Genomic DNA, 25,720 nt, shown 5'->3' on the forward strand with positions numbered 1-25,720 from the left:
TCTTTAAAAATTTTTATATATTACATTATTTAATGGAAATATCAACTTTAAATTGAAAGCAGCGCCATCTTGCGGCTAAACCATATATTAAATTATATTTTCTTCTGCGACAGTGAACTTCTTGGAGTAACCAACTTTGCCTCAAGTTTTATGTGATCCTCAATCACTTCATTGCTCTTTTTGTGACATGAGCAATACTAAAATTTAAAAAATAAAATCAAATATACTCTACTTTAACGACTGGTATGATGAATTCTTCAGGTTAATTTCTTATTTATATATTCCGAGTATAAAATTTACAAATTAGAATTAAACTACTCCCCTAAAGAGCTTCATTAACCAGTTAAGAATTGTAGAAAATAAAAATGATTATTTATGAAAACTTAGTATACTCTATTAGCGCCATCTATATGTCATATTTGTAGAATTGGATTTCTATAAACTACAATTTAGTGTCTCTCAGAGCTCGTTAAAATAATATTCCGACATAAAATCACCTTTTAGCTTATTCTAGCGTAGTTTCTAGCACTTTTGATTGATAAAAATTTAATAACTGCAATTATACACTGAGTCAGACCTATATAACTCCATTAAGCATATTACTACAATTATCGTTTTAGAAATATCACAAAAAGCACAGCAACTTTCATATGTTAACTGAAATGACAGCTACAAGTCGACATTAACAAACAAAAACTACACTACTTACGTGCAAATGCGCCTAAAACTAAGCAGTAATGGCAGAACAAGTAAAACGGCTTAATTACAAGCATACTTTCAGGCTGTGACAGTCATTAACGAGTGACTTTCAAAACAAAAATGGGGTTTGAGAGCATAACTCATTTTAGCTGAAGGCCGAAAGGCAATCAAATTTAGTAGAGTGAGCGCAAACAACAACTAAAACAAGGAACACAACAAAAACAAAGAAAACAACAACAACAACTACAGTTGAATATAAAGAAACAAATGACTAATAAAAATAGCAATTAAAAGCAATAGCAATTAGCAGTAAAAACAAACAATTAGTAATTATGCATTCACACATACACAGAGAGACAAACATGAATCAGCGTGTTATAAATGTTAATAATCATGTGCATAATGGAAATTTGAAAATATTGGTCAAATAACAGTGATCATTATTTCTTTGAGTGTGTGTGTGCGTTGCACTAAAATTTACTACTAAAATTAATCGTGCATTCGCTTCACAACTCACACAAATACATAACAAACATACTTACAAAATGGCCCACTAACTATTGTTCACCATCAATTTTCGATTTGTTTTTGTTCACTCATTTTCCTCCAAGCCAAATATGACGCACTCACTAATTATCTATTTGCTGGTCGTTCATATCCTTTCTCGTGTTGTTTATGTTTTGGACATTTATTTTGTTTTTACTGTCGAAATCTGTTTTTCCAATTAGTTGTGTTGTGCGCGCTGCCATTAAACATGCAAATTCAGCTATGTATGCGTACGTGTGCATTTCGAAAATCAATTACGCTAATGTCAATGCTTGTCATTATAATTATAAGTGAAAATATTTCACTTTTTGACCATGCAATTATAAAAGCAAATTAAAATTAATGGCAATAAACGAACTGAGTGTTTGTATTTCTCTTGCATAAAACTTGTTTACGCACAGAGAGATATTGCGATTGTGCAAGACAGGCAAGTGACAGTAATAAAACAATTGAAGAATGTAATTAATTTTGAATTTATTAGATAACTTTCGAAGTGCATTTTCAAGGAAGAAGTTGTGTGAAAAGCAAGTATTTGATAGCAATTAGTTATTTGCTAAGAAACGCTTAACTCAACATTTAATTTTTTAACATATTTTTGTAAAAAACTGATTATAGCAACTAGAAAGTACACTACTGTTCAATATATGCATTACAATTTTCTAAAGCAACAAACTTGATAGTTTTCTCCAGTCTAATCGGACTATATATAATATTTTTACTATAATTTGACTGTAGCGCCATCTATCGCTAACATATTTTTATAAAAATACAGATTTTGACAACTGCAAAGTCAGCTTTTTTCCGAACCTTACACTAATATTGCTGTACAGAAAAAAACTTGATAGTTTACTCCACGCAAATCTGGCCATATGTACGATTTTTAATATACTTTGACTGTAGCACCATCTATCGCGTAAATTTTCTACAGAAATATCTCATATTGCATCAAAAAAATTATATGTACACCATGCATTAAAGAAATAAGTACAAAACTGGCAAAATTAACATAAACTTGTTTGCAGTGCCATCTGTCGCAACAAAATGGTAACGAAAAAAAAACGAAAAAAAAACTCCCGAAAAAAATTATTTTTTTTAAGAATTTTTGATTTTTAAGCGAACTTCGAACTTTTTAAAGCAACTGCGACATTTTTAAGCATACATTTCGGCGCTTTTAGCAAATAAAAAATTCACAGCATAAAGCTACCCTATAAAATAACATTTAGACGCCCTTTATATAGCACTCATTTTTAACGCTTTCATTTAAAAATACATTTGAAATTATTTTTTACTTCACCTGCTATACTCATGTACCGCTATTAAATGCCAATTTACATGTCAATGTGTACAGCCATCTACAGACATAAAGACCATAAAGTGGCCAGAAGGCAGCACGAAATTACATATGAGTAAAGCGAAAACCATTAGCTTTTTAGCAGACAGCTAAAGCAAAGACAACAAATGATTGCTATATGGAAGAGTGCGAGTAGACCAGCATTTAAAATACAATTACACAACTGACATTTTAGTAAGGTTGTCCAAAGAAAGCTTTTGCCGCTTAACATACCTTTTTGCATACGAAAAAAAAATCACACACAAAAAAAGTAAAGTCAAAATTGCGCCAGACAATTAGCAACTGTCTGCAGTTAACTCATTTTTAACAAAAAAAAAAGATAAAATAGCCAGCAGAAGTACCTTAGTTTGAAAAAAATGCTGAAACAGCAACAGAAAAGTCATAAGCAATGGAAAAATTGCTGCCACAAACAGCGGCATAGACACACAAATTATAAAGAGGAGGAGAAATTAGTTAACGGCCCAACATGTTTATGTGTAGCATACCGCTAGGCGCTTCAGCGCACCTGGTCATTTTCGTGTGGTTAGCAATTTCTGTGCGCTTTAGCACATTTACATGACTTTTTTCTTGATATTTGCTACCAGCTCTTTCTACTTTTTGACATGCCTTCGAGAGTCAACAGCAAAAATTGCCTCTAAGGCATTAAAATGGCATGCAGGCATAGAAAAAAAAAACCAAAATAAATAAATGCTACTGTTAGCACAGGCTGCTGACCGCCTCTGCTGCACAGCATAATTGCCTAGGCGGCTTTAATTTAGCAGAAATATAGAAATTGTAAAGAAGCCGGTGAATATTTTAACCTTTAGCTAACACATACACAAGCAGCATGACGTGTCATAAGTGAGCAAGCAGCTTGCAGTTAACAGTCAACTGCCACTTGCCAGCTGCTCACGGGCATCAACGACAAAATAGCGAATATAAACGAAAGTCACATTCTTTTTGCTGATTTTCAACACTTTCGCCAGCATTTTGTCAGTAAATTTTTTGCTCCTCTGAGTTTATATTTGTGTGTGTGTTGTTGTAGTTTTCAGCCAGTTCAACATAGAGCCATCAAGCCGTGGCGGCTGCATATTCCACAAAGTGACTATGTATTGGTCGACTAGCGCGCCTCATGTGGCACTAAAAGAGCCACTTAGCTTGTCTATATATGCGCCTAATGGGCTTTATTATTTTACGACTTTCCTTGCTTTTGCTTTTTTGATGCTATAAAGAGAGAAAAATGTAAATAAAAATTTAAAAGATATGTTTTAAAAGAATGACTGACTGATTAGAGCTAACTGAATGCTTAGTATGATTAAGGATAATGACAGTTCTTATAAAAAAAATGTTAGATTATACTGTAGCAAGTATCAAAAATCTTTTAAATTTCGTAATTTGTAACTCAAAATGCTGAAATTTATCAAATTCTTAGAAAATCTTTTATTATTGACAACATGTTTGCCTCTTAAGCGCACTTATTTTGCACACCACTGTACTGCAGTTTATATAACACAATTTTAAATGTTATTTAGCATCAAATAAGCAATAACAGTACGCCTCGCAGCAAGAATTCAACTCAAAATTAACTACATGCCACCAGAGCGCCTGTGGTTATGCTACAAAATTCAGAAAAATATCTTTAAAGCAATTCAAAGTGCTTTTGCTGTCTTAGACCATAGTGCAGGTCTTCATTTAGCAGCAAATGTGTCAAGATTTGTAATTAGCAACAAGCAGGTGCAACATATAAGCATTTAAGCACTTTTTTATTTTTATATAGACAAACACTCACATTTACTACAAGTAATATTTGTACAACAGCGTGGTGAGATAACCACTTTCGTTGCACAAATTTCATATAATTTTATTTTTATTTTTATTTTTACTTTTATTACATTTAATTTCGTGCGGCCAAGGAAGATTGCCTGCCACACACACATACACGCAGAGTGTTGCTTTTGTGCGCAATTACTCCTTGGTGCGCCATCTGTTGCCAATGAAGCTATTGTCAGTAAGTTTTACACCACATATGTATAAATATTCAAGAGACCCAATGGTCTACTCACTGAACTGGAGTTGGATTTGCTGAGCAGGCTGTGTGTTTGTAGATACTCTTAAGTGCTTGTATGTACTTGCCTGTGTATTTATGTGTTGTAGCTGGCCAAAAGCAAATGAAAAGTACTCTGGCTATTATTAGCTTAACTATAGCAATATGTCCTTCAAAAATATATATAAAACGCTCACACACATTTCTATGGCTCTTTCAACAGCACACACACAAACATTTAGTGCCGACAATCAGCCAGTTTAATGTTAAAACTTTGGCCATATTAAGTATCAGGCAGTAGCAAGTATGTGCACTTCCTTGCAAGTGGAGTTCATACACTTAACTCGAAAGTTGGCTGGCAAGTTAGCGCAGCAAAAGTTTAGTCATGGGTAAGCAGTTTGCAACAATTGCTGGCAGCAGCGCCACTGTTGCTGCTTTGTCTTTGTTTCCCAGTTTTTTGTTACTTTTTCGCATGCTGTGCCTGCGGCTGTATCACGGTAATTTCATACTAAATGCTGGCGGCTAAACATGTATGTGAAAAGCATCCTTTTGTTGCTCATTATGCCTCGCAATTGCTTTTAGTAGTAACTGGTTCTATCTATGCACTAATTTTATAACAAATTCGTGGCTGCGAGGCACATGTTGTTCTTTCCTATACTCTACACATGTGCAGTATATACAAAAAGAAGCTCAAAAATGTATACGTTTTCATATATTTTTATGGATTTTAGTATCAGCTATCAAGTTTTACCTCTGCCGTTGTTGCTTTACTCGGTTCTTTTCAGTGAAATTTCTTCTCCATAATTAAAAGTATTTTTATACAATAGCTATCATAACCTTTAGTTGAGAAGAAGCAGTGTTCAAATATATATCTGTCAACTCTTCCATATTAAAACTTCTATATGATTATCTGTCTCCATCGACCTATTTTGGTTCTCTGTATATTTTTTTTATATATACTTACCCTATTCACCAGCAGCGCTTTTGTTGCTGAGCAACATTTATTTTCATTAAATTTCATACAATTTTCTATGTATATGCTGAGCAATAGCACAGTCACTTCGATTATTATATTGATAAGTTAGTGTGCGATTCGAAGCAGATCTTCATAACCGCTGGCGATTTGATTGAACCTTATCGAATTTAAGCTCACACATGAATCATAACAATTTCGATTTAATTCTCTCTTATGTTATAAATAAAAAAATTGAGATTATGATAATATTATAGATTATTGTCCAAAATTTGAAATTAGTAAAATAAGAAACTAAGTTATTCGAATTTGTATATTTAAAAGTAGCAATAAATTTTCTTTAAATTGTCATAAAGCACGCTAAAACTTAAATTGCGATAATCGCCTAAAGGTATACTACATAGGTAGAATTGTGCTGAATCGATGATTCTGTCAAAGTGTCCTACCAAAACTTTTATATTTTCTGTATATTGTTTTATTCTTACATACTCTCAAAAGTATACTACACTTCGTTCGCTTCTATAAACAAAGAATTTTTCGAAGAAGCATTTCTGCAGATTTATATTGTATTTATTAAACCTACATACTCTCAAAAGTATGCTACATTTATTTCGTTTCTATAAACCTAAAAAATATGCACATTTAACCAAATGAGTGGACCATGTAACTAGTGTGAAATATTCTGTCATTTTATATGAGTAATAGCTTAAAGCAGATGTGCTATTACACACAATTTTAAAAGAAAAATATTATTTTAGTCATATATGTATGTATTTTACTAAAAATCTCAGCAGCCTATTAGTGCCGATAAATTAAGCAGCACAGGTATCAGGTACATACTTTTGCATACATATATATATACCAATTAATTAATCAAAAATTGTGTGATTTATCAGTAGTGGCTATATACTTTGAAAATATGCTAAAATATTGAAATGAATTGAAATTTTATATAAATGTATTTGTATTGTAATTTTTTGTATCCGTGTGCGTATGTATGTGTGGTCGCATTTTTATTGAGTATACGTAAATTATATTCGTAAGTACACTATTATTTTTAGAAAATACTATAAAAATATTTAAAGTACACAAAATTTTTAGGTAACAACATTGGCTAAGAACTCTAAAGACTAAGTTGATTCAAAAAGGTCTGTGAAGAGTTAATAAAAAGTATTAAAAATATAACGAAAAGATTGCAAGGATAGTAGATATGAAATATAACTGGAAATATATTACATTTTCAAATATTCGAAATTAAAAAAAATATTTAAAAATACTAACTAAAAGAGTACTCGCAATATAATAATCATATGTGACCTGGTCTACGGAAAGGGGGCTTAGGTGTCAAAAAATCAATTTTCACTTTTTAGTCGATTCGGATGGATGAAACGAGTTGTTTATTTTTAACAGCTGTTTCCCAGAAAACTAGTTTTCGCACGTTAGCTCCCTTTTCGTAGACCAGGTCACATATATTCATTCATACAAGACTTTAACATAATCATTTCCATATTTGTTGGAAATTTGTCGTCACAAAATCATATAAATTGCAGTCTTTATTAAAAATATTGAATCTCAATTTAGAAATTGTCTACTTTATGACCATTGCGCCTAAAGGTATGCTTCAAAAATTATTTGTTATATACGCTTTTAGGCGCCTTGGACTTGGCTCTAGTGTTGTAAAAAATTAATATAAATATTTTTCTAAAATTTCACTACATGTTTTATGTGTTCCATGCCCCCTACGGCATTTTGAATCAACTTAGGTCAAAATATTTTTTACAAAAACCCCCAAAACCTCTCTATTAAAACAATAGCATACATTAACTATTAAAGCAAAGTTTTATGGAATAACAAAAACTGTAAGCACCAAACAAACTTTTTAGATAAACATTTATTCAAAATTTTTACTAAAGTTACAATTTTTGTCTTTTCTTCTTTTTCTTCCTTTTTTTGCTCTACCAACTCCAACTCAACTGCATAAAAACTAAAAAAAAAAAAACGTTAAAAATATAATGCTGAAAATCGTACAAAAATTGGCACAATTTCCTTACGTCAAATCAAAATTTCCCCCCACCAACAAAAAATAAAAAAACAATAATAACAAAAATGTAAAATTTTTACTTGCGTGCTGCATACATGCAAATTTCCACAAACTTCCTCTCGCTCAACTAACAAAACAAAATTATTTTGCATTCTACTGCTTTCTGCTCTGGCATTTCGTACATTCGTATATTAATTTAAAAATTTATTTTTTATTTTGCTCATAATTCGAAAACGTAAAAATTCGCACACGCATATGCGCGTTTCCCATCTAACTGTACTTTTTTCTGTTTTTTTTTTTTTTTTTTTTTTAATTTGTTTGACTATTTTTAACATTCAACCATGAAACTCGCTACTTAAATTCAAAATTGCAAATTTCGAAAAAAATTAAATTGAAAATCTATTTTTTGTTTCGTTTCGTTTTCGTCATAAAATCGAAATGTACTCAAAAATGTGAAACAAATTATTAAACAACAACAAATGACAAACCATAAACTTTTAATGCAAATACTATTTTTAAATAAATGTTGTAACGTTTTCTTATTACAAATAAATACGAAAAAAAATATAAAATTTTAAATATTCCAAATATATTTCAATGTTGTAATGTTTTGTACTTTGGCGCTCGTTTCAATGTGCATTCGTTGCGTTTCGTTATATCGTTGCATTTGTTACATTTTATATACATGAAACTATAATTTTTTACTCTTAACTTGATTGTCAACTTAATGGGGAACAAACATTCTTCATTCTGCGTAAATTTATTGAAATTGCTTTAATTTAAAATATTTTACCTATCATCCCTTTTGAACATATATTTTCTGTTTGCTATTCCATAATTTTTTTCTCTTTTGTATAACCTGCTCCGCATATTTATGCCACTCCTTTACATTCAAACCACTCAATCACCTTTATCTTGATATGCATATTTTTTCCAACTGCAATAATACCCATAATCTCTTGATTCCATATTTATTTTGCTAATATTGAAATATTTTGTAACTCCTTATACTCATAATTTGTATTTCATTCTTTTTCTTTTTTCTTTAATTTCCCCAAACCGTCCAACAACCTCGTCCACATAAAAATAAATATAAAAAAAAATTTAAATAAATTAAAATGTTATCCCTTAACCACCTTTTCCTCCCAAAAACAACCCCTCTTCTCCCCGCCATCCAACGTATATTTGTGCCTTTTTGTATGGACCGCTACTTACTTAACTGCGTAACGTCGGCTATCGTAAATATATTTAGAGCATTTAGATCGCAAACTATTCGTTGGTATGCTAAGCAAACAACAAACCGAAGAGGATGTTAGACAAATATTCAGCCCTTTTGGCAGCATAGAAGAGTGCACCATATTGCGTGGTCCGGAAGGCGCCAGCAAAGGTGAGTACACACACATTTTTTTAATGTAATTTTCTTGTATTTCTTTTGATCTATGTGTATGTGTAATTGTAATTTGTTAGTTTCTATCAATTATAGTTAAATTGAGTAAGTATTTCTAGAATAACTTGTAAAAACCTACGTATATTTACTTATATGGTTTAGGAATTGAACATTTTTATGTTCACTTCTAAATGAATTTTATATAAATATCATCAAAAATGTTCTTTAATATATTATTTAAATTTACGACTTAGGAGTGAAAAAGTGAAAAATAATGAAGATCTGAAGCTTTCATCTTTTAGAGCTTCCACTATGATAATCTTTTACTGCAACTCATTTGTGTATCTCAGTTTAGTATGAGCTCTTGCTTTTTCGGGCTTTCCCTTTTTTGAGCTTTCACTTTTTTGAGCTTTCACTTTTACGAGCTTTCACTTTTAAGAGCTTTTACCTCTTTGAGCTTTCAATCATTTGAGCGTTCACACTCGAGTTTCTGATTTTCTCCGTTTTCGTTTTTCCTACTGTTCATGAAATTTTATTATACTATGAATTTCACTTTAGCTTTCATTAGGTTTCATTTTACTAGTAATCTTTCTTGATCAAATCTATTGGATATCCCATTAAGACTGTGAAGTAAGCTTTCACAAGTATGAATATTAGATATTTGTATGTCTAAGAGCTTTCACTGATATCCTTTTATAACTTTCATATGAGAGAGCTTTCACTGATATACCTTTATGAATATTATTTTTCACTGTTAGGAGGTTTCACTTTTTAACACCCAATCGGCTAATGTTCTATAGTCCCAAAACTGCCATTATAACTATCAACTGCTCTTTTCTATATTCCTCATGGACCAACCAATCACTTTCCATAATTTAAATTTTTAAGTTCAAACCTTACTTTTAAGCAATAAAAAGCACAAGCATTAAATAAAGACAAAAAAACATAAAAAAGTTCGCGCTCGTTGCCTCACTGAAGTTTTAGTTAATGTTTACGATGCAACGGTTATTGCACAACACACACACACCTACCTACAGAGATGAACCACATCAGCGCGCAGCTATAATCGCCAATAGTTATGATAATTGTACTTGTTGTTGTTACATGCTATACTGGCAAAATGGCTGCTACCATGAGCCGCTGATAATGATGTTGCCATTGATATGCAATACCGAATAGCAGCAACCGCCAACAACAACAACAAACCGGCAATAGCAAACAATTGCGCTACGTGCAGCAGCTGGTGCATTGAACCAAATAATAATCACAAACATAACAATAACAATTACAATATATTCGTGTATATATGCAGCAGCAGCAGCAGCAATCAATGTAAACACAAACAAGTGTGTCGCACACAGATACACACATATCAGAAACTTAACATTTATAAAAATGAAGTAAACAGTTCAATTAAAGCACCGTGTCGCATACCAAAAGCAACGACTATTAAATGCAACACTGTGTTCTATTAGTCGCTTGGTCACACGGTTCATTGCGTGTTGTAGGGGCTAAATGACTGAATGGCTGCGCGTCGGACTAGCTGGCGTACTGTTTGGCATGCATGGTTGACTTTTCGCTGAGCGCTATTTACTTTGTGGCAGCGCTGAGCGTGCAACACACACACACACAGACGCATGCAACACTGTGTTGCATAGTGTTACATGCGTTGGCATAAAATTTTATTTAATGTTATGCCAAAGTTAAATATTTAAATGTGCTGGCGTTTTCATATGTATGTGTGTTTGTAACATTTGCTGTAGTCTGCTTTTGGGCGCAACTGTGCAAATGTGCATGCAAAGCAGTTACATTTTATTTTATTATGTCAAAACTTTTAAAATTATTCCATTTTAGTTGTATTCTCATGGCTTTTTTCACCACTTTTCTGTTGTTGTTGTTTACTCAGTGTTTGCATACAGCTTTTGTTATGCGTCATTGCTCTGTGATTATTTTAAGTTGTATTCTAACTTTGCTCATTTTTGCATATTTTATTTCTATATTTAACCTCCTCACATATACTTTTATATTTTATATTTTATATTTTCTAGTTTTTTTTTTTTGTTTCCCTTTACAGTATTTAATATGCTTTGTTTGCTTGTTATCATTGTATTTTTTTCCGTATTATTCTTTCTCAATTTTGTTGCTTGCAACACTGAACTTTTGCATATGATAATAGTCATTGTATTTTTTATTTGACTCCCCTTTTACACTTCTCTCATTTTCACCTTTGTTGTTCCAGCTGCTATTGTTTTCATTGCTTTGTCCTTACCTAATTTTTATGCATTTCCATTTCGGTGTTGTTTTTGTTTCGGCATTTTCAAGCAAATATATTGCGCAACATTAAAATGGCGTATTAAGTGGCTTTGTTGGGAGAAAAAAGCACTTATTGTTTATATTATTTCGCATAAAAAGTAGCGGAATTCAATTTTTTATGTTACAAATTTCCATAAAAACAAAAAAGTACAATGAAGTTCTTGAATTTCTGTGCCACAATCTATTTTTATATGACAAGTTTCCGGTAAAAATTATATCTCTAGACTCTGTCGTTGATAAAACTTGAATTTGTTTAGGGGAAAGTGATGTTGCTCTCTTCGTAATACTTTTGTATTACTCAAGCTTCAACTTTTTTAAAATATTTTTCCAAAATAAAACTTAAAAAAATTACTTTCAGTGTAGAATGTCTAGTAATATACCCACAGTATTCTTTTCAGTGTACCTTTTGCTTTATTAGCTTCCAAATAATTTCCAAAATTTATTTCAAATACAATATCAACAATAGTCCACCAGCACAAATAGCTTCCCAAAAAAATTTTTCAAAAATTTTCAACTTTTTTCAAATTGTTATTTGAAAATTTGTCAATTTTTTTTCAAAATTTTTTTGTGTACCATTTCAAAACTCTTTTTCAGTGAAGACATTCCAATAAAATACCAACAATAGACCACCTGCACAAATGTGATTGGCGTTGCAACCGATTAGCCGGTTATACCTGCACAAATAGCTTCAAAAAATAATTTCAAAATTTTTTTTTAAATTCTTTAAATTTTCTTTCAAAATTTTTTAAATTTTTTTAAAAATTTTTCAAACTTTTTTCAAAATTTCTTTTCAGTGTAGACATTCAAATAAAATACCAATAATTTTCTTACAAATTTAAATTTTATTTATTTTTTAAACATTTTTTCAGCGCAATTTATAAAAAAAAATAATAATAAAATAAAAATAAAAACAATTTTCAATGTTCTTAAGATCGCTTGCTTCTAAGAAAATGTATCCAATATTTTTTCAAATTGTTTTTTAGTGTAGAAATTAAAGACAAATTACCTATAAATTTTTCACCGTGCATTAACTTCGCTTGCTTCCAAAAACCTTTTATTAAGTAATTCCAATTTTTTTTTTATTATTTCTAAATTTATTTAAGTGTACAAATTTTGTGAAATTTTCCAAAAATACATTTTCTCAATATACTTAAGTCCGTAAGCACGCATAGTACACCATAAATGCCACTGAAAGTACATACATAACTCTGTATTCACCGCTACGAAAAAAAAGAAATAAAAGAACACACGAGCACCCTTCTTTACGAACGCGCATTTGCGCATTTTCACAATGAGGGTAGACATCGGCGTCCGTCATTTAAACGCCTCACGCGCGGACTTGCCGGCAACCACTTACTCAGCCAGCCAGTCAGTCAATCATTTTCGCGCACATGTGTTTGTTCATATGTGTGTATGTGTGTGTGTGTGTGCACCTCATCACGCTGTCATTCATTCTACACATTTCATTCATTCATAGAAATCAAATTTGCATAATTTAACATGTCGGTTGGCTTGCCAGCTTGACTTTGCTTGCTGGTTGCTTGCATTGCGGTTTGGTCGGGCTGCCTGGTTGGTTGGTTGGCTGACTTTATCAATTCAAATGGCAGCGACAGCATATCAAGCGCTCAATGCCATTGCCTGCCATCGAAGCTGTCACTTCATTTCGTGTTCTTGTTTTTTTTTTTTTGCATTCTTCACTCTATACCGCGCTATTGTGGCTAAGCTACATATGTAGACTGGAGCCGGCGCTATTATATGCGGGTGTTTGTTGTTTGTTGTTGATTCGAGCGTCAGTTGTACACTTGAAATTTGCATAAATTTGAAATGCGTAGCGCTTTTTATGCGGCGAAAATGCGCAGCGGTGGCATAATAATATATATATAAATATGGTATTGAGTACTACATCTCCTTCGGTATATAGCTTTTCTTGCTTCTTGCTTTCTTACTACAATTTGAGTGTAGTAATAAAATTGCAGCAACAAATTAACATTGATGGATTTTGTCACTTACAACATATTGCAAGGCGTCTATTTAATGAAGAGTGATGTCTCTTCAAGCAACGTCAACATTTGAAGTCAAAAAAGAAAAAAAATACACAAAAAACAACCTTCGACAAACTAGCGCCTGTGTATATGCAACGCTATTGAATTCACTGCTTATTATAGCGCGCAATTCGCAAACACATTGGCAAAAGCAACTGTCAGCTAGCTCTTGTTGACGCCAATTTTTTATATATTGTATACTTCCTGTTGACAGCTGCTCGAAACAACAACTAGTCAATGCCATCACCCGACTGTCTGTCTGCTGCACTCAAACATACTACATCATACTTCATTTTTGTATTACAAATAATGTTATTAGTAGCAGCAACAAAAAAGCGTGCTGCCATAAACTTATGGAAATTCTGCGGCGCAATTGCAATCATTTGACATTTGTTTATAATATTTTCAATGAGCGAGTGGTGGAGTGAAGCCTCTCTCACTCAAGTGCTACAGAAATTTGTGCTTGATAAGTATCAACGCCAATGAAGTGCAAAAAATTATGTTATTGTTCTACGCTGCTGTTTTTTCTCTGCTTGTCGCGAGGAAATAAAAGTTGATCGAGTATGCGTCGTTGACAGTAGATTGAATGAGTGGTTCGCAGCTGTCAAGTTAAGATGATAATTCTATTAGGTGATGAGTACATTTTTACTCAGTAGCAGATGCGTATTAACGCTTAGAAAATATTATATTGTATATTAGGGAAATATCAATATAAATTGTTGCCTACCTTTAGACGCATATTGATTTTATTTACCTATAATTGATTTGTGAAGAAGGTATTGTCATTGATTTGAACGAATTTTTATATACATAAGACTACTATTTGAAGACTCATTACTTTTATTCCACTCGATTTCTGTGTTTTGACACTTAAGCCTAAATGTAGGCAACACTTTGACATACAATATCTATTTATAACTCATATTTCCTTTCAAAAATAATTATACAAGTCTTAGACATTCACTAGCTCGCAGACATTCAGCATAAGCCTTTCATCATCACTTCACTTAAGATAATTAAAAATATTTATTAAAAAAAGCTAACGGCTTGCGTCACTCAGCTGAATTTACACACATATGGATAAGGACACATAATAATAGACACACCGCAATACTCCAAAGAAAATTACTAAAATGAATCAAACAAATTATACATTGGCGCCAATAGCACCCTTAGCCCAATACAATTGTATATACAAATACATATATGCACAACAAGAACACTTTACTTACATGTTGAATGTTCAACTGACAGTTTTGTCAGGAGAATAAAAATGACATGTTGCTTCAATAATGCTTGCAACATGACGCCGCCGCCACAAGCCACCGCCACCAGCAACGGCAAATAGCATTGAGGGTTGCATGTCATAGACCAGCATAGCGTTGCTGCCATGCGCCTGTTTATAGGCAACGGTTGTGGCTTTAGCGCCGACTTGCGATATTGGCAACAGTTAACGGTATGCCGGAACGGCTGGTGGTAGACATGGTTGTTATTATTACTGTTGTTGGTTTAACCAGCCACTGGCTGACTAACTGACTGCTACGGGTTGCTGTTGTTGTTGTTGCTGCTGTCGTTTATGTCGTGGTAGCCTTGCAATTTGCATAAGTAGCATTGCAATACCAACGCACTGCTATAGCAGCTGTATGCATGTTAAGCAGCAGTTTGCCACACACACACACTGCCTGGCTGCCTGCTTGACTGACTGACTGACAGTAATCATAAGTGAAGTGCATTTGAGTTGAACAGCAGTTGCAGCGGTGTTGAGTGCGGCTTTTCACTTTACTCAAGCTACACATGTTCTTACAGCAAATTGTAATCATAAGCGCATATGTAAATGTGCGTGTATGTGTGGGTGAGTGTATGCTTGAGCGCCTTGAAGGCTGCTTTGGTTTGGGTTCCTATGCATTGGCAGCGCAAATTGCCGGTCTCGCCTGTCTTCACGTCTATCAGTGTTTCAGCCTGCTTAGGACGAGCGCTTGACGAGGAGTACTTCTGCCAATCTCAACTTACAAACACACACCTCTTTCGAATCCATACTCATATGTTGCACTTGTTCTGCACCAAAGACGATAGCTGCCTGTCAACAGCTGCTGAGTGAAGTGCGCAAGCAAATTAGCACAAACACTTGAGGGCGTCATTAGAAGTGTCGAAAAGGATTACGTGGTTGGAAATATTGCGAAAAGACTGGTTAAGTGAAATTGCTTCGGGTCAAGGAAATTGCTAATATTGAGGGAACCATTGATTTTTTTGAGTTCTACTAATGTTGGAAATCACTAGAATTTGATTTAGTACCTTTCGTAAAATAATTCTAAGATTTTCCAAATTCATAATTCATAATTCATAATTCATAATTCTTAATTCATAATTCATAATTCATAATTCATAATTCATAATTCATAATTCATAATTCATAATTCATAATTCATAATTCATAATTCTTAATTCATAATTCATAATTCATAATTCATAATTCATAATTCATAATTCATAATTCATATCATAATTCATAATTCATAATTCATATCATAATTCATAATTCATAATTCATAATTCATAATTCGTAATTCGTAATTTATAATTCATAGTTCATTATTCATAATTCATAATTCACAATTCACAATTCACAATTCATAATTCATAATTCATAATTCATAATTCATAAATCATAATTCATAATTCATAATTCATAAGTCATAATTCATAATTCATAATTCATAATTCATAATTCACAATTCATAATTCATAATTCATAATTCATAATTCATAAATCATAATTCATAATTCATAATTCATAAGTCATAATTCATAATTCATAATTCATAATTACTCACTTAATAAATTGATTTGCCTTCAAAACACTCAATCAAATTCCGTCAAACCACAAATTTTATCATCTTGCCCACTCGACTCTAAAGTCGCCACAAAACTCAGTGATTGCACCACTTCCATAATCATTAGCCGTAAGCGAAAAAATAACAAGAAATTGATTGCCTCTTTCGATTTGACCCGTTGACTTCCTTTGTTATTTCCGTCAGACGGCATTGGTGCACACCGCAAGTCAATGCCAAGTGGAGAATACCATGCATTAATAACTACATGCACAACGGACCATTATATGGCCAGGAAGACAGCTGTGTGTGTGTGGCAAGCTTGAGCAGGCTTGCATTTTAATTAAACCAACGTTGAAGGACACCGGCTAGATGGGCAGCAGAACCGCAAGAGCAGCAAAGCAGGGCGAGAGATTGGCAATTTGTGAAAGAGGGCAGACATTTGCTTGAAGGCTGGGTGGGGTGAGTCATGGCAGCAACAATGCTGACATAGACAATTTGCTGTCTTAAATTAAGGCGCAACTGGGCAGCAATGTAGTTAAGAAGCAGAGCTGAAATGAACTATTGATGAGAAATGAGGATAGATGAGAACAGTTGAAAATAGAAGAGAGCGGGGGTGAGCATAAAAGCTTTGGTTGCACAGGTTGAGAGCCATGTGGCAAGCAGGCAGCAAGCGACTCAACTGTCAGCCACAGCCAAGTTGCCATTCAAATCTCATTACAAGCTAAACAAAATGGAGAGCAGCAAGGATGCGGTGCAAAGGTAGACTGTGTGTTCGCTGCCTATTTATGCATAAAAGCATGCATTTCCTGCTGTCCTTGTAGCTTCCAGTACACAAAGGACCTGTGCGTCGCGTTGCTAGCGCTCGCGCAGGACCTGTGCGTCGCGTTGCTAGCGCTCGCGCTAACCTACCTTATTACGCAAAATATGCGGTTATGTCAAAACCAAAATGTTAATGACGTCATTTCACGTTTTAATCCCGCACGCCAACAGCAACAGCCGAACAAAAGAACAGCGTACAACACCAGCTACCAATAGCGTAGTATACTTATTGGCGCAGTTTGTGTGTGCATATCTATAGAAAGCAGCTTCCCGCTGTTGCCTTAACAACAGTTCACGCAATTGGATTTCTCATATTGGGCGCGTAGAGTCAAAATTATGCTCAATACATGTGGGTCTTTATGACCTGGCAAACACACACACACACACATATATACACAAGCACATTCGCCTGCATGGCGCTTTATTATAGACACCAGCGTATGCAAAATACCACACTTTTGCTAATGGTGAGTGGCGCTTGCTGGCAGGAGACAACATGAATACGCATAAAATCCATGGCGGTATGACCCAACCGACGCTGTCAGCATGCAAATTCTCTGACACACGCATACACACATACCAACAAACTTACCCACTAACAGCACAAGTATGCGGCCTCTCTGCACCCACACCAAAAAACAAAAATATTATTGCACGCAACGCATATGCGTTGTCAGGGCATTACGTTGCATACTTCGGGGCGCATCAGCGTCAGTGGCGGCTTAATGCCACAGCAACAGCAGCAGCGGGCGAATGGGCGAAGATGACAGCATCGTCGGCTGCTATGGCAACTATTTGGCTTTTGTGCTCATATATATTTGCTGGCATGTATCTCTGTGTGTATGTGTGCATCATATTGTTGTTATTGCTGGCGCTGTTGCTTTCATTATTGTACGCACTGTTTTTGTTATTGCTTGTGCATTTTTACCGCTTGGCTTTCAACGCCATTGTCACACACATGTGCGCACACGTGCAGCGCCTCGTTATGCTGTAGCTGCGTCAGCCAAGCCAAAAATTGATTTTAATTATTGTCCAATAATTTATGCATTCCCTATATATTGGCTGGTTGGCGATTCGTATGAAGTGCCAATTTTTCGGCATATTGAATTTGCTTTTGTGATGGCCAAGCAGTTTTATAAAATTTGGTAATTTGTTCGCTTTCGTACATTACAAATTTCATCAACTGTTGTTGTTGTTGTTGTATAAATATTTTGTATTAGTCATAGATTAGTCTAGATTTAGCTGAAATGATTTCTTAGTTAGTTTCCTAGTGAAGATTTATATATTTTTAGCAAAATTTTTCACTCAAGTTTTTCCTCTCTACTAAAATTTAGTCTCAAATTATTGCTAGAGTGAACCCTAGTGGTTAGAAACATCAACAAATTTAGAGTTATTGCTTAATAAGATTGATAAGGCCATACTTTTTTCGTCTTCAAATTTGTTTAAAGAAAAAAATGTGACTATTTTAACCCTATCATATCATCAACCAGGCAGGTAGTTGACTTTCAGGGTTAGCCAATAAAGAGATGAGGTTGGGGTCATAGGTAGAAGTTCACACAAGTGAGGAAAGTTTCTGACTGCTTTCAATTGGTAGTGGCCAGGAACGATTCTTTTGCATGTGGCTCAGGCAGCTCACGACTTCGGGTCTTAGAACAAGTATCCTCTGGGTAGCCTACACACGTCCGTTCGGAGGCGAGCTAAAGTGATAAGGCGAAGTCTGCTTCTGCGGTTGGGCGTAAAGTTTAGGACCCACCTCCCCAATGAAAGTTGGGCTCCTTTACTGCGAATTTAATTGCAAAATATCAAAACAGAAGCTATAAATTCACTCATCAGTTGTAGTAGTCGAGACCACTTTGTACCTTTTCAGACACAAAATCAAAAACACAACCTTATTTTAGATCTCTGCCTGCAAAAGCCTTCGAAATGACATTGGACTTGTCTTACAAGGCTCTAAGACCCTTTATCCAAAATCGGAGACGCCTTCTTCGTTTTCTGAACATATAAATCGTGATGATTTTTGGAGGCGCATGAATGACTGGCAGTGGCCAGGAACGATTCTTTTGCATGTGGCTCAAGCAACTGACGACTTCGGGTCTTAGAAAAAGTATCCTCTGGGTAGCCTACACACAACCGTTCGGAGGCGAGCTAAAGTGAGAGGGTAGTCCGCTTCTGCGGTTGTGCGTAGAGTTTGGGACCCACCACAAAAAAAACTCTACATTGAAAAATGGGTTCCTTTAATGCGAATTCAGTTGCGAAATATCAAAGGAGAAGGCATAAATTCAAATGCTAGCTGTAGCAATGTAAACCACTTTGCACTTCTTCAGACTCAACTACAACGATATAATCAATCTTATCACAAACAATTGCCTGCAAAAACATAAAAAAGCCTTCTGCACAATATTTCACTAGTCTCCAGATGGCTCAAAGATCTTCAACCAAAATCAAAATCGCCTACTTTTTCTTCTAAATATATAAAATGCGTACTTAATCAGACACCGCAACAAGAAAAGATGATTTTGGCAACTAAAAGGATTAAGAAATGTTCATTTTCTGAATACAATACTCCCGTATAGTAATGTTCAGACCAGCAACGATATACGAGAACCACAATTAAAATATTAAATATGTTATATGTCATCTTATAATACACTCCCTCATATCCTTCACTACTCGAAACAATAATTCAACTGAAAACGAGCTTCAAGCTCAATCAGGAAAGCCTGTGAAGCTTTCACACATTCACTTTTGAGGTTATATATTTTTTTCAGCAACTCACTTCATTTTCATTACTTTACATAGATCTCACAGTAATTTTCGGCTATTTTCACTCACTTTAATATGCACTCAGCCTTATCTAATAAATCTTCAAAATATATAAAAATCTCATTGAAATGTTTCACCTCATCATGTCATGCCTTAGGCGGTCACATAAATTTCTATTGTAAAATGCATAAAATATTTCAAATAATTTTCAACATTAAACAAATAAAAGACAAGATACTTGATGTATGTTGTCCGGCTGTATAAATCAAACAATTCACTTTTTGTAATTAAATCTGTATTATTGGCATTTCTGACATTTCCGAAGGCAGGCAAGCAACAAAGCTATTGATGGTTACTGCATATATATACACATCCCTTTGTATATATATATATATATATGTGTATGTATATACAGCTACTATGTTAAGCACCTGCGTGCGCTTGAGTGCCTTTGGTATGCTGCTGCTGCTGTGGCATATTGTCATGGCAACGTTGTTTTATAATAAAATTTTATTGTTGGCAAAATAATTGCTAATAACTTTTTTGTGACAGCAATACACACATGCTTGGCATTCACCTTTACACACACATATAAATATATAACAGTATTTATGCCACACCCACTCGCACTCACACTCACTCAGCCAACACAACAACATTTGACAACAGTTATATGTCATTTAAAGCTTTATGAGTTACGAGTTTCAAGTGGCAGTTGTAAGTAGTTTGTGTTGAGTTGAGTTGTGAAATGTTTCACTGAACTTGCAACAACAACAACACACATACATGTGTGTGGCAACAACATGCTCGCTTGCGGCAAAACATTATCTATACAAAATTTCCTACGCTTCTATTGTTGTTCTACTTGCTTTTTATTGCTATTGCGATAGTTGTTTTTGTTGTTTTTGTTGTGGTAGTGGTTTTATTTGTTGCTGCTGCCATGCAGCAGGATATTGTTAAAATTTTACGTTCAGGTATTGTTTACATGTCATATGCATTTAAAACTCAGCAACTCAACACAGTCATTCAGTGGCTGACTGGCTGGTTGGCTGGCTGGCTCCCTGAGCTACACTCATTTCCGAAACTCCACTTAAACAATTCAGCCAACAAACACACACAGACATTTTTTATGGAATATGAAAAAATTCCATTTGAAATGTTTATAGGAAAAGTTTGAACGCACTACAAGAGCATAGTTGACACACATAAAGTGAGAGAGTGGGAGTGGGAGAGGGTGTATAAAGAAGAGTGAGAGTGAGGTGTGTATCTAGCTCATACCTAAAGCAGCATTGTCTATGTTTAAGCGTACTTTTTGTCATTCACTGTTATATCAGTCGTTTACGAGCCGTGACGCTCAGACAGTCAGTCAGTACCGTTTGATTTTGTAAGTACATCATACGGCAAAGTTTGTAAGTGCGCGCTCACTCCACTCATCCGTCACTCACAGAGTCACTCATACACACACTCTAACACTCTCATACTCATTTAGGCAATGAACAAACATTTAATTGGTAGTAAAATTGAAATTGCCTACTCCCACCAGATACACTCTCACACAGACTCATACAAACACACACAGCACGCTGAATAACAACTCTGTTTTGCCATTAAAACACTTAAGCAATTTATGTGTGCGCGCTTTCGCAGAGTTTGCATGTTTTGTTGGGAATTTTAATTTGCTACGCTAATAAAATTTCATATTATAACCCGTTAGCGCAATTAAATTTATTAAATTGTTGTGTCAAAATGTTTAGAATGTTTGTGTGTGTGGGCGTGTGCGCTGGATTGTTGCTTGCTGGAAGCAATTTATTTCAAATTTTTGATTTCGTTTAGCAGTAATTTTGTGATTGTTTACACAGTGCATAAATTTCGCGAAATTTGCAATTAATCAAATTCGAAATTAAGCACATTTATTGGACGATGATAAAGCAATTTAAAGTTTGGAAATATATAAAATTTTGACTCATTATAAACAAATATATATAGAGAATAATAACAATTAAGAACTCTGAGAAGGTACCAAAATACATATGAAAAATGTTATTCTTCACAGCAACTAAAAAAGAATTAAGAAAGTAGAGAATAAATGGAAACAGAAACCCTCGAGCATCTTCACTTCGAATACCACCAAGCCTGGCAGTGGAGTCAGAGCTTTATTTACCATAACTTTCTGATCTCTATTGTTCTCCAAATAACTATCCATGCTATTTAAATGAGTAAAATAATCTACTCTGACATTCAAGCAATATTTTTTTGGTCTCTAAAGTCTTTAAATTGAACCCAGACTTTCAGTGTATTAATCTAATTTCGCGATAGCTTCACTAAGTTCATGTAATTAAGGTTAATTGAAGTAGCAGATTATTCGAAAAATTTCAATTTAGCCCTTTGAGGCACGCCAAACATAAGAGAGTAGCGAATCGAACAAACAACTTCACTGCAATATGTCCGCTGACGCATGTGCCTTGTTTTGTAATTTTATTTTCTTCTTTTTCTACCAAAGAAATGGTTCTTTTGGTGCAAAATAAGATTATAGAAATCTCTTAGATTCGATAATAGCACTCTAGTGAGGTATCTGCATATTTTCTTGTAAGAAATTTAACTTGCTAACTTTGTTTTGCCTTTAATGGTAAATTGAAGACGTCTTTCTGAGAAAATAATCAAACAAGAAACACTTGAGGACTTTGGGAGTATTTAATTGGTCTCGTCCTTAGCTGTGAATCAGCCCAGTAAAGGCTAACAAGTTTAATAAGAGTGAAAGTTGAGAAAAGTAGTTTAGTTGTTCCTAAAGTAGAGGCTATAAGAGCTCATAAAGCTGATTTAGCATTAAATAATTATGATCCTTCACGCATTGTACAGGAACTAGCCCTCAAAGTACTCAAAGTTACAGCTCCATATGTATGTATGTGATTGGCGTTGAACCGTTTAGCGTGTTGTCGCCGAATCGATGAGAGCGCGCCACTCCTCTCTTTCCTTTGCAGTTCGGCGCCAGTTGGAGATTCCAAGTGTAACCAGGCCGCTCTCCACCTGGTCCCTCCAACGAAGTGGAGGTATTCCCCTTCCTCGGCTTCCTCCGGCGGGTACTGCATCGAACACTTGCAGGGCTGAAGTGTTTTCGTCCATTCGGACAACATGCTTAGCCAGCGTAGCCGCTGTCTTTTTATTCGCTGAACTATGTCAATGTCGTCTTATAACTCGTACAGCTCATCGTTCCATCGTCTGCGGTATTCGCCGTTGAGAATGTTCTGAAGACCATAAATCTTGCCCAAAATTTTCCTCTCGAAAATTTCTAGTGTCGTCTCATCTGATGCTGATATAGTTCAAACTTCTGCACCATAAAGCAGGACGGGAATGATAAGCGACTTGTAGAATTTGATTTTAGTTCAGTTTACTCAGTTCAAAGTAGCACCTCTTGGCAAGAGTGATTATGCGTTGGATTTCAAGGCTGACATTATTATCGGTGTTAATGCTGGTTCCCAGGTATACCAAATTATCTACGACTTCGCAGTTATGACTGTCAACAGAGACGTGGGAGCCAAGACGCGAATGCGCCGACTGTTTGCTTGATGACAGGAGATATTTCGTCTTGTCCGCATTCACCTCCAGACCCATTCGCTTCGCCTCCTTATCTATGCGGCGCGGTTGTTGCTTCGAGGATTCCGATGGGCGTTAACCATGGGCGTTTAACTACTTACTAACTCCAGAACTCTTAATTTTGTTTAAGATCTTTCAATGTCTTTTGCCTTAACCTTTCAATTAAAAATCCTGGAAAATTCAGAAAAATAAATCAATTCTTGCCCAAAAAAAAAAAAAAAACTCCACTCAAATTTATTCCACACTTAAAGTACTCAAGTAAGTGCAGTAAAAATGCGAAAGCAATAACTTTTGCACGCGCATAATTGTTTCCTGTTTAACAATAAAAACGCCTGAATGCACACACACACACACACTCCAACGCACACACACAAGCAACAAGCAGCGCCACTGGACGCACACGCATGAGCTGAGCACTGCAAGCAAGCGAGCGAGCGGACGACGCGAAACGCAAGTATGCGCTCATGACAGTTAATTTGCCGTCAGACGCACACAGTTTCCACATGCTGACAGTAAATTTTTAAGTTTATTTAATGAAAATAAAAACAACAGCGCAACACCACTGACACTGACACAAGCAACAAGAACAACAAATAGGCAAATAAAAGACAACAAAAAATGGAGAGGATGAAAGTTGGCAACAACAACTACAGCAAGAATTCAGGAGCAACGCTGTGGTGAACGCTTGCACATGTGTGCCTTGAATTGTAAAAAATTTAAAGCATACTTATAGGCGACAATGAGGTAAATGCAAGAAAAGCGGTTTAAGAGCGGGCGAGGCGTAGTGGAAAATCAAGATAATAGTGCTGGAGAATATGTTTGAGTGCAAATGTGTGTGCATATGTGCACTTAAATTAAATGGCAGCGCGCATTTATTTATAACTTTTTTTTCGCGTATTTATATAAACCTTAGCGACTGACTGCCACAGCCAGCCACCCATGCAATAAGAAAGAAGTACTGACTGACTGATTTAATTTGGCAAGTTTTTCACTTGTAATTTAATTTATACACAATCCCAAATGTATATTAACACAGACATACATGCACATGCACATTTGTCGCTGTATGCGCCCGCTCATCAACTTAACAGCAAGCAATTTTCGAGATTTTTTTTCATTTCATTTCTGGCTGTTGGAAATTCATACTGATTACACACACATGAAATTGAAAAGCAAGAAAAATTGCATTTGCTTGCTTGGGTAAGTAAATGAGCAATGAAGGCGCAAATATTACGCTTGAGTGGTGGCGTTGACGCTGGCAAACGACGCTGGCGAATAATTAAAGAAGACACACACAGTTTTAATACACTTTAACTGTGTACGGCGAATGAAATGCGCAAATGAAATGTGAAAGAACGAAATGTCCAACGGCAAGCAAACTACAGACCGCACAATCACTTTGCACTCACATATACATACATATAGGAAGTGTATGTGTGTGTCTTCATCGAAGTGCCAGTGCAAAAAAAAAATAAAAAACAAGAACAAAAAACAATACAAATGCGCATTATTGTAATTGTTACTGGCTGAAAATTACAGCAAATGTTGGTTGTTGCATTTACGCGCAGTAAAACACACACACACATATATACCTCAGCACTTATATTAACACTGCCTTCAACGCACTCAAACACACATACACACACATGCATGTGTGCGCGCTCGCTTTCATTGTCATCAACGGCACATAATTGTTAATGACGCATAATAATAAATTATTTACAGTTGGCAACATGTTGCCAACCACCAAGCGCCGCACACCGCAAGGCAACAGTCAACCAACGCTGCCAAGCTCACTTAACGCTCGACTGGAAAAATCGCAAATTTTTTTCACTCCAAATATATATGTATCAATCTTAAATATACTCTGACAGTGCAAGCGTTGAAAGTGCATATATAGCGTATGCAAACAACAACAACAATGACAACCAGTAAAAGTTATTAATAATAATTCAATGCAATTCAATTCAATTAAATTTTGAAAAACAATAAAAGACTGTGAGGCGTCGTATACGCGCTGGCGTAAAAGTCGCAAAGCTGCAAGTGTTTGTGATTATTGTTGTTGTTATAATAGGTGTGTGTGTTTTTTTGTGCGTTTTTGCACGCTGACCAACAAATGTGGCTTACCGCTGCGCTTACATAATAAGTTCCTTTAACACTTTAGTACAGCGACAGTCGCGTCGCACAACTTGCAATACAGTCGCTGATCGATATACATATATATACAGATACATAACATAATTAAAGTAATTGCTAGACTACATATTTGTGGGTTTGATTGTCAGTCGTCGGTTCACTTTGTTGTTGTTGATGGTATTACTAAAAATCAATACTTCTACTA

At 34.8% G+C, this 25,720-nt stretch overlaps 1 protein-coding gene across 13 annotated transcripts in view; it reads left to right on the forward strand.

The window, feature by feature from the left end:
• Nucleotides 1–25,720, forward strand: part of LOC105221358 (CUGBP Elav-like family member 4) — an 867,302-nt gene that overhangs the window by 676,639 nt on the left and 164,943 nt on the right. For 8 of the 13 annotated variants that reach the window (XM_029045950.2, XM_054230385.1, XM_054230389.1 and 5 more), the window contains one exon: nt 8,886–9,020. The exons of 3 other annotated variants lie outside the window; for them this stretch is intronic. In XM_029045950.2, the coding sequence (XP_028901783.1) occupies nt 8,886–9,020 (135 nt within the window). The remainder of the gene's footprint in view (nt 1–8,885; nt 9,021–25,720) is intronic. 2 more of the 13 variants (XM_054230386.1, XM_054230390.1) reach the window with 1 other exon arrangement.

The sequence above is a fragment of the Zeugodacus cucurbitae genome, chromosome 4 (assembly GCF_028554725.1).
Source record: "Zeugodacus cucurbitae isolate PBARC_wt_2022May chromosome 4, idZeuCucr1.2, whole genome shotgun sequence".
NCBI classification, from domain to species: domain Eukaryota; kingdom Metazoa; phylum Arthropoda; class Insecta; order Diptera; family Tephritidae; genus Zeugodacus; species Zeugodacus cucurbitae.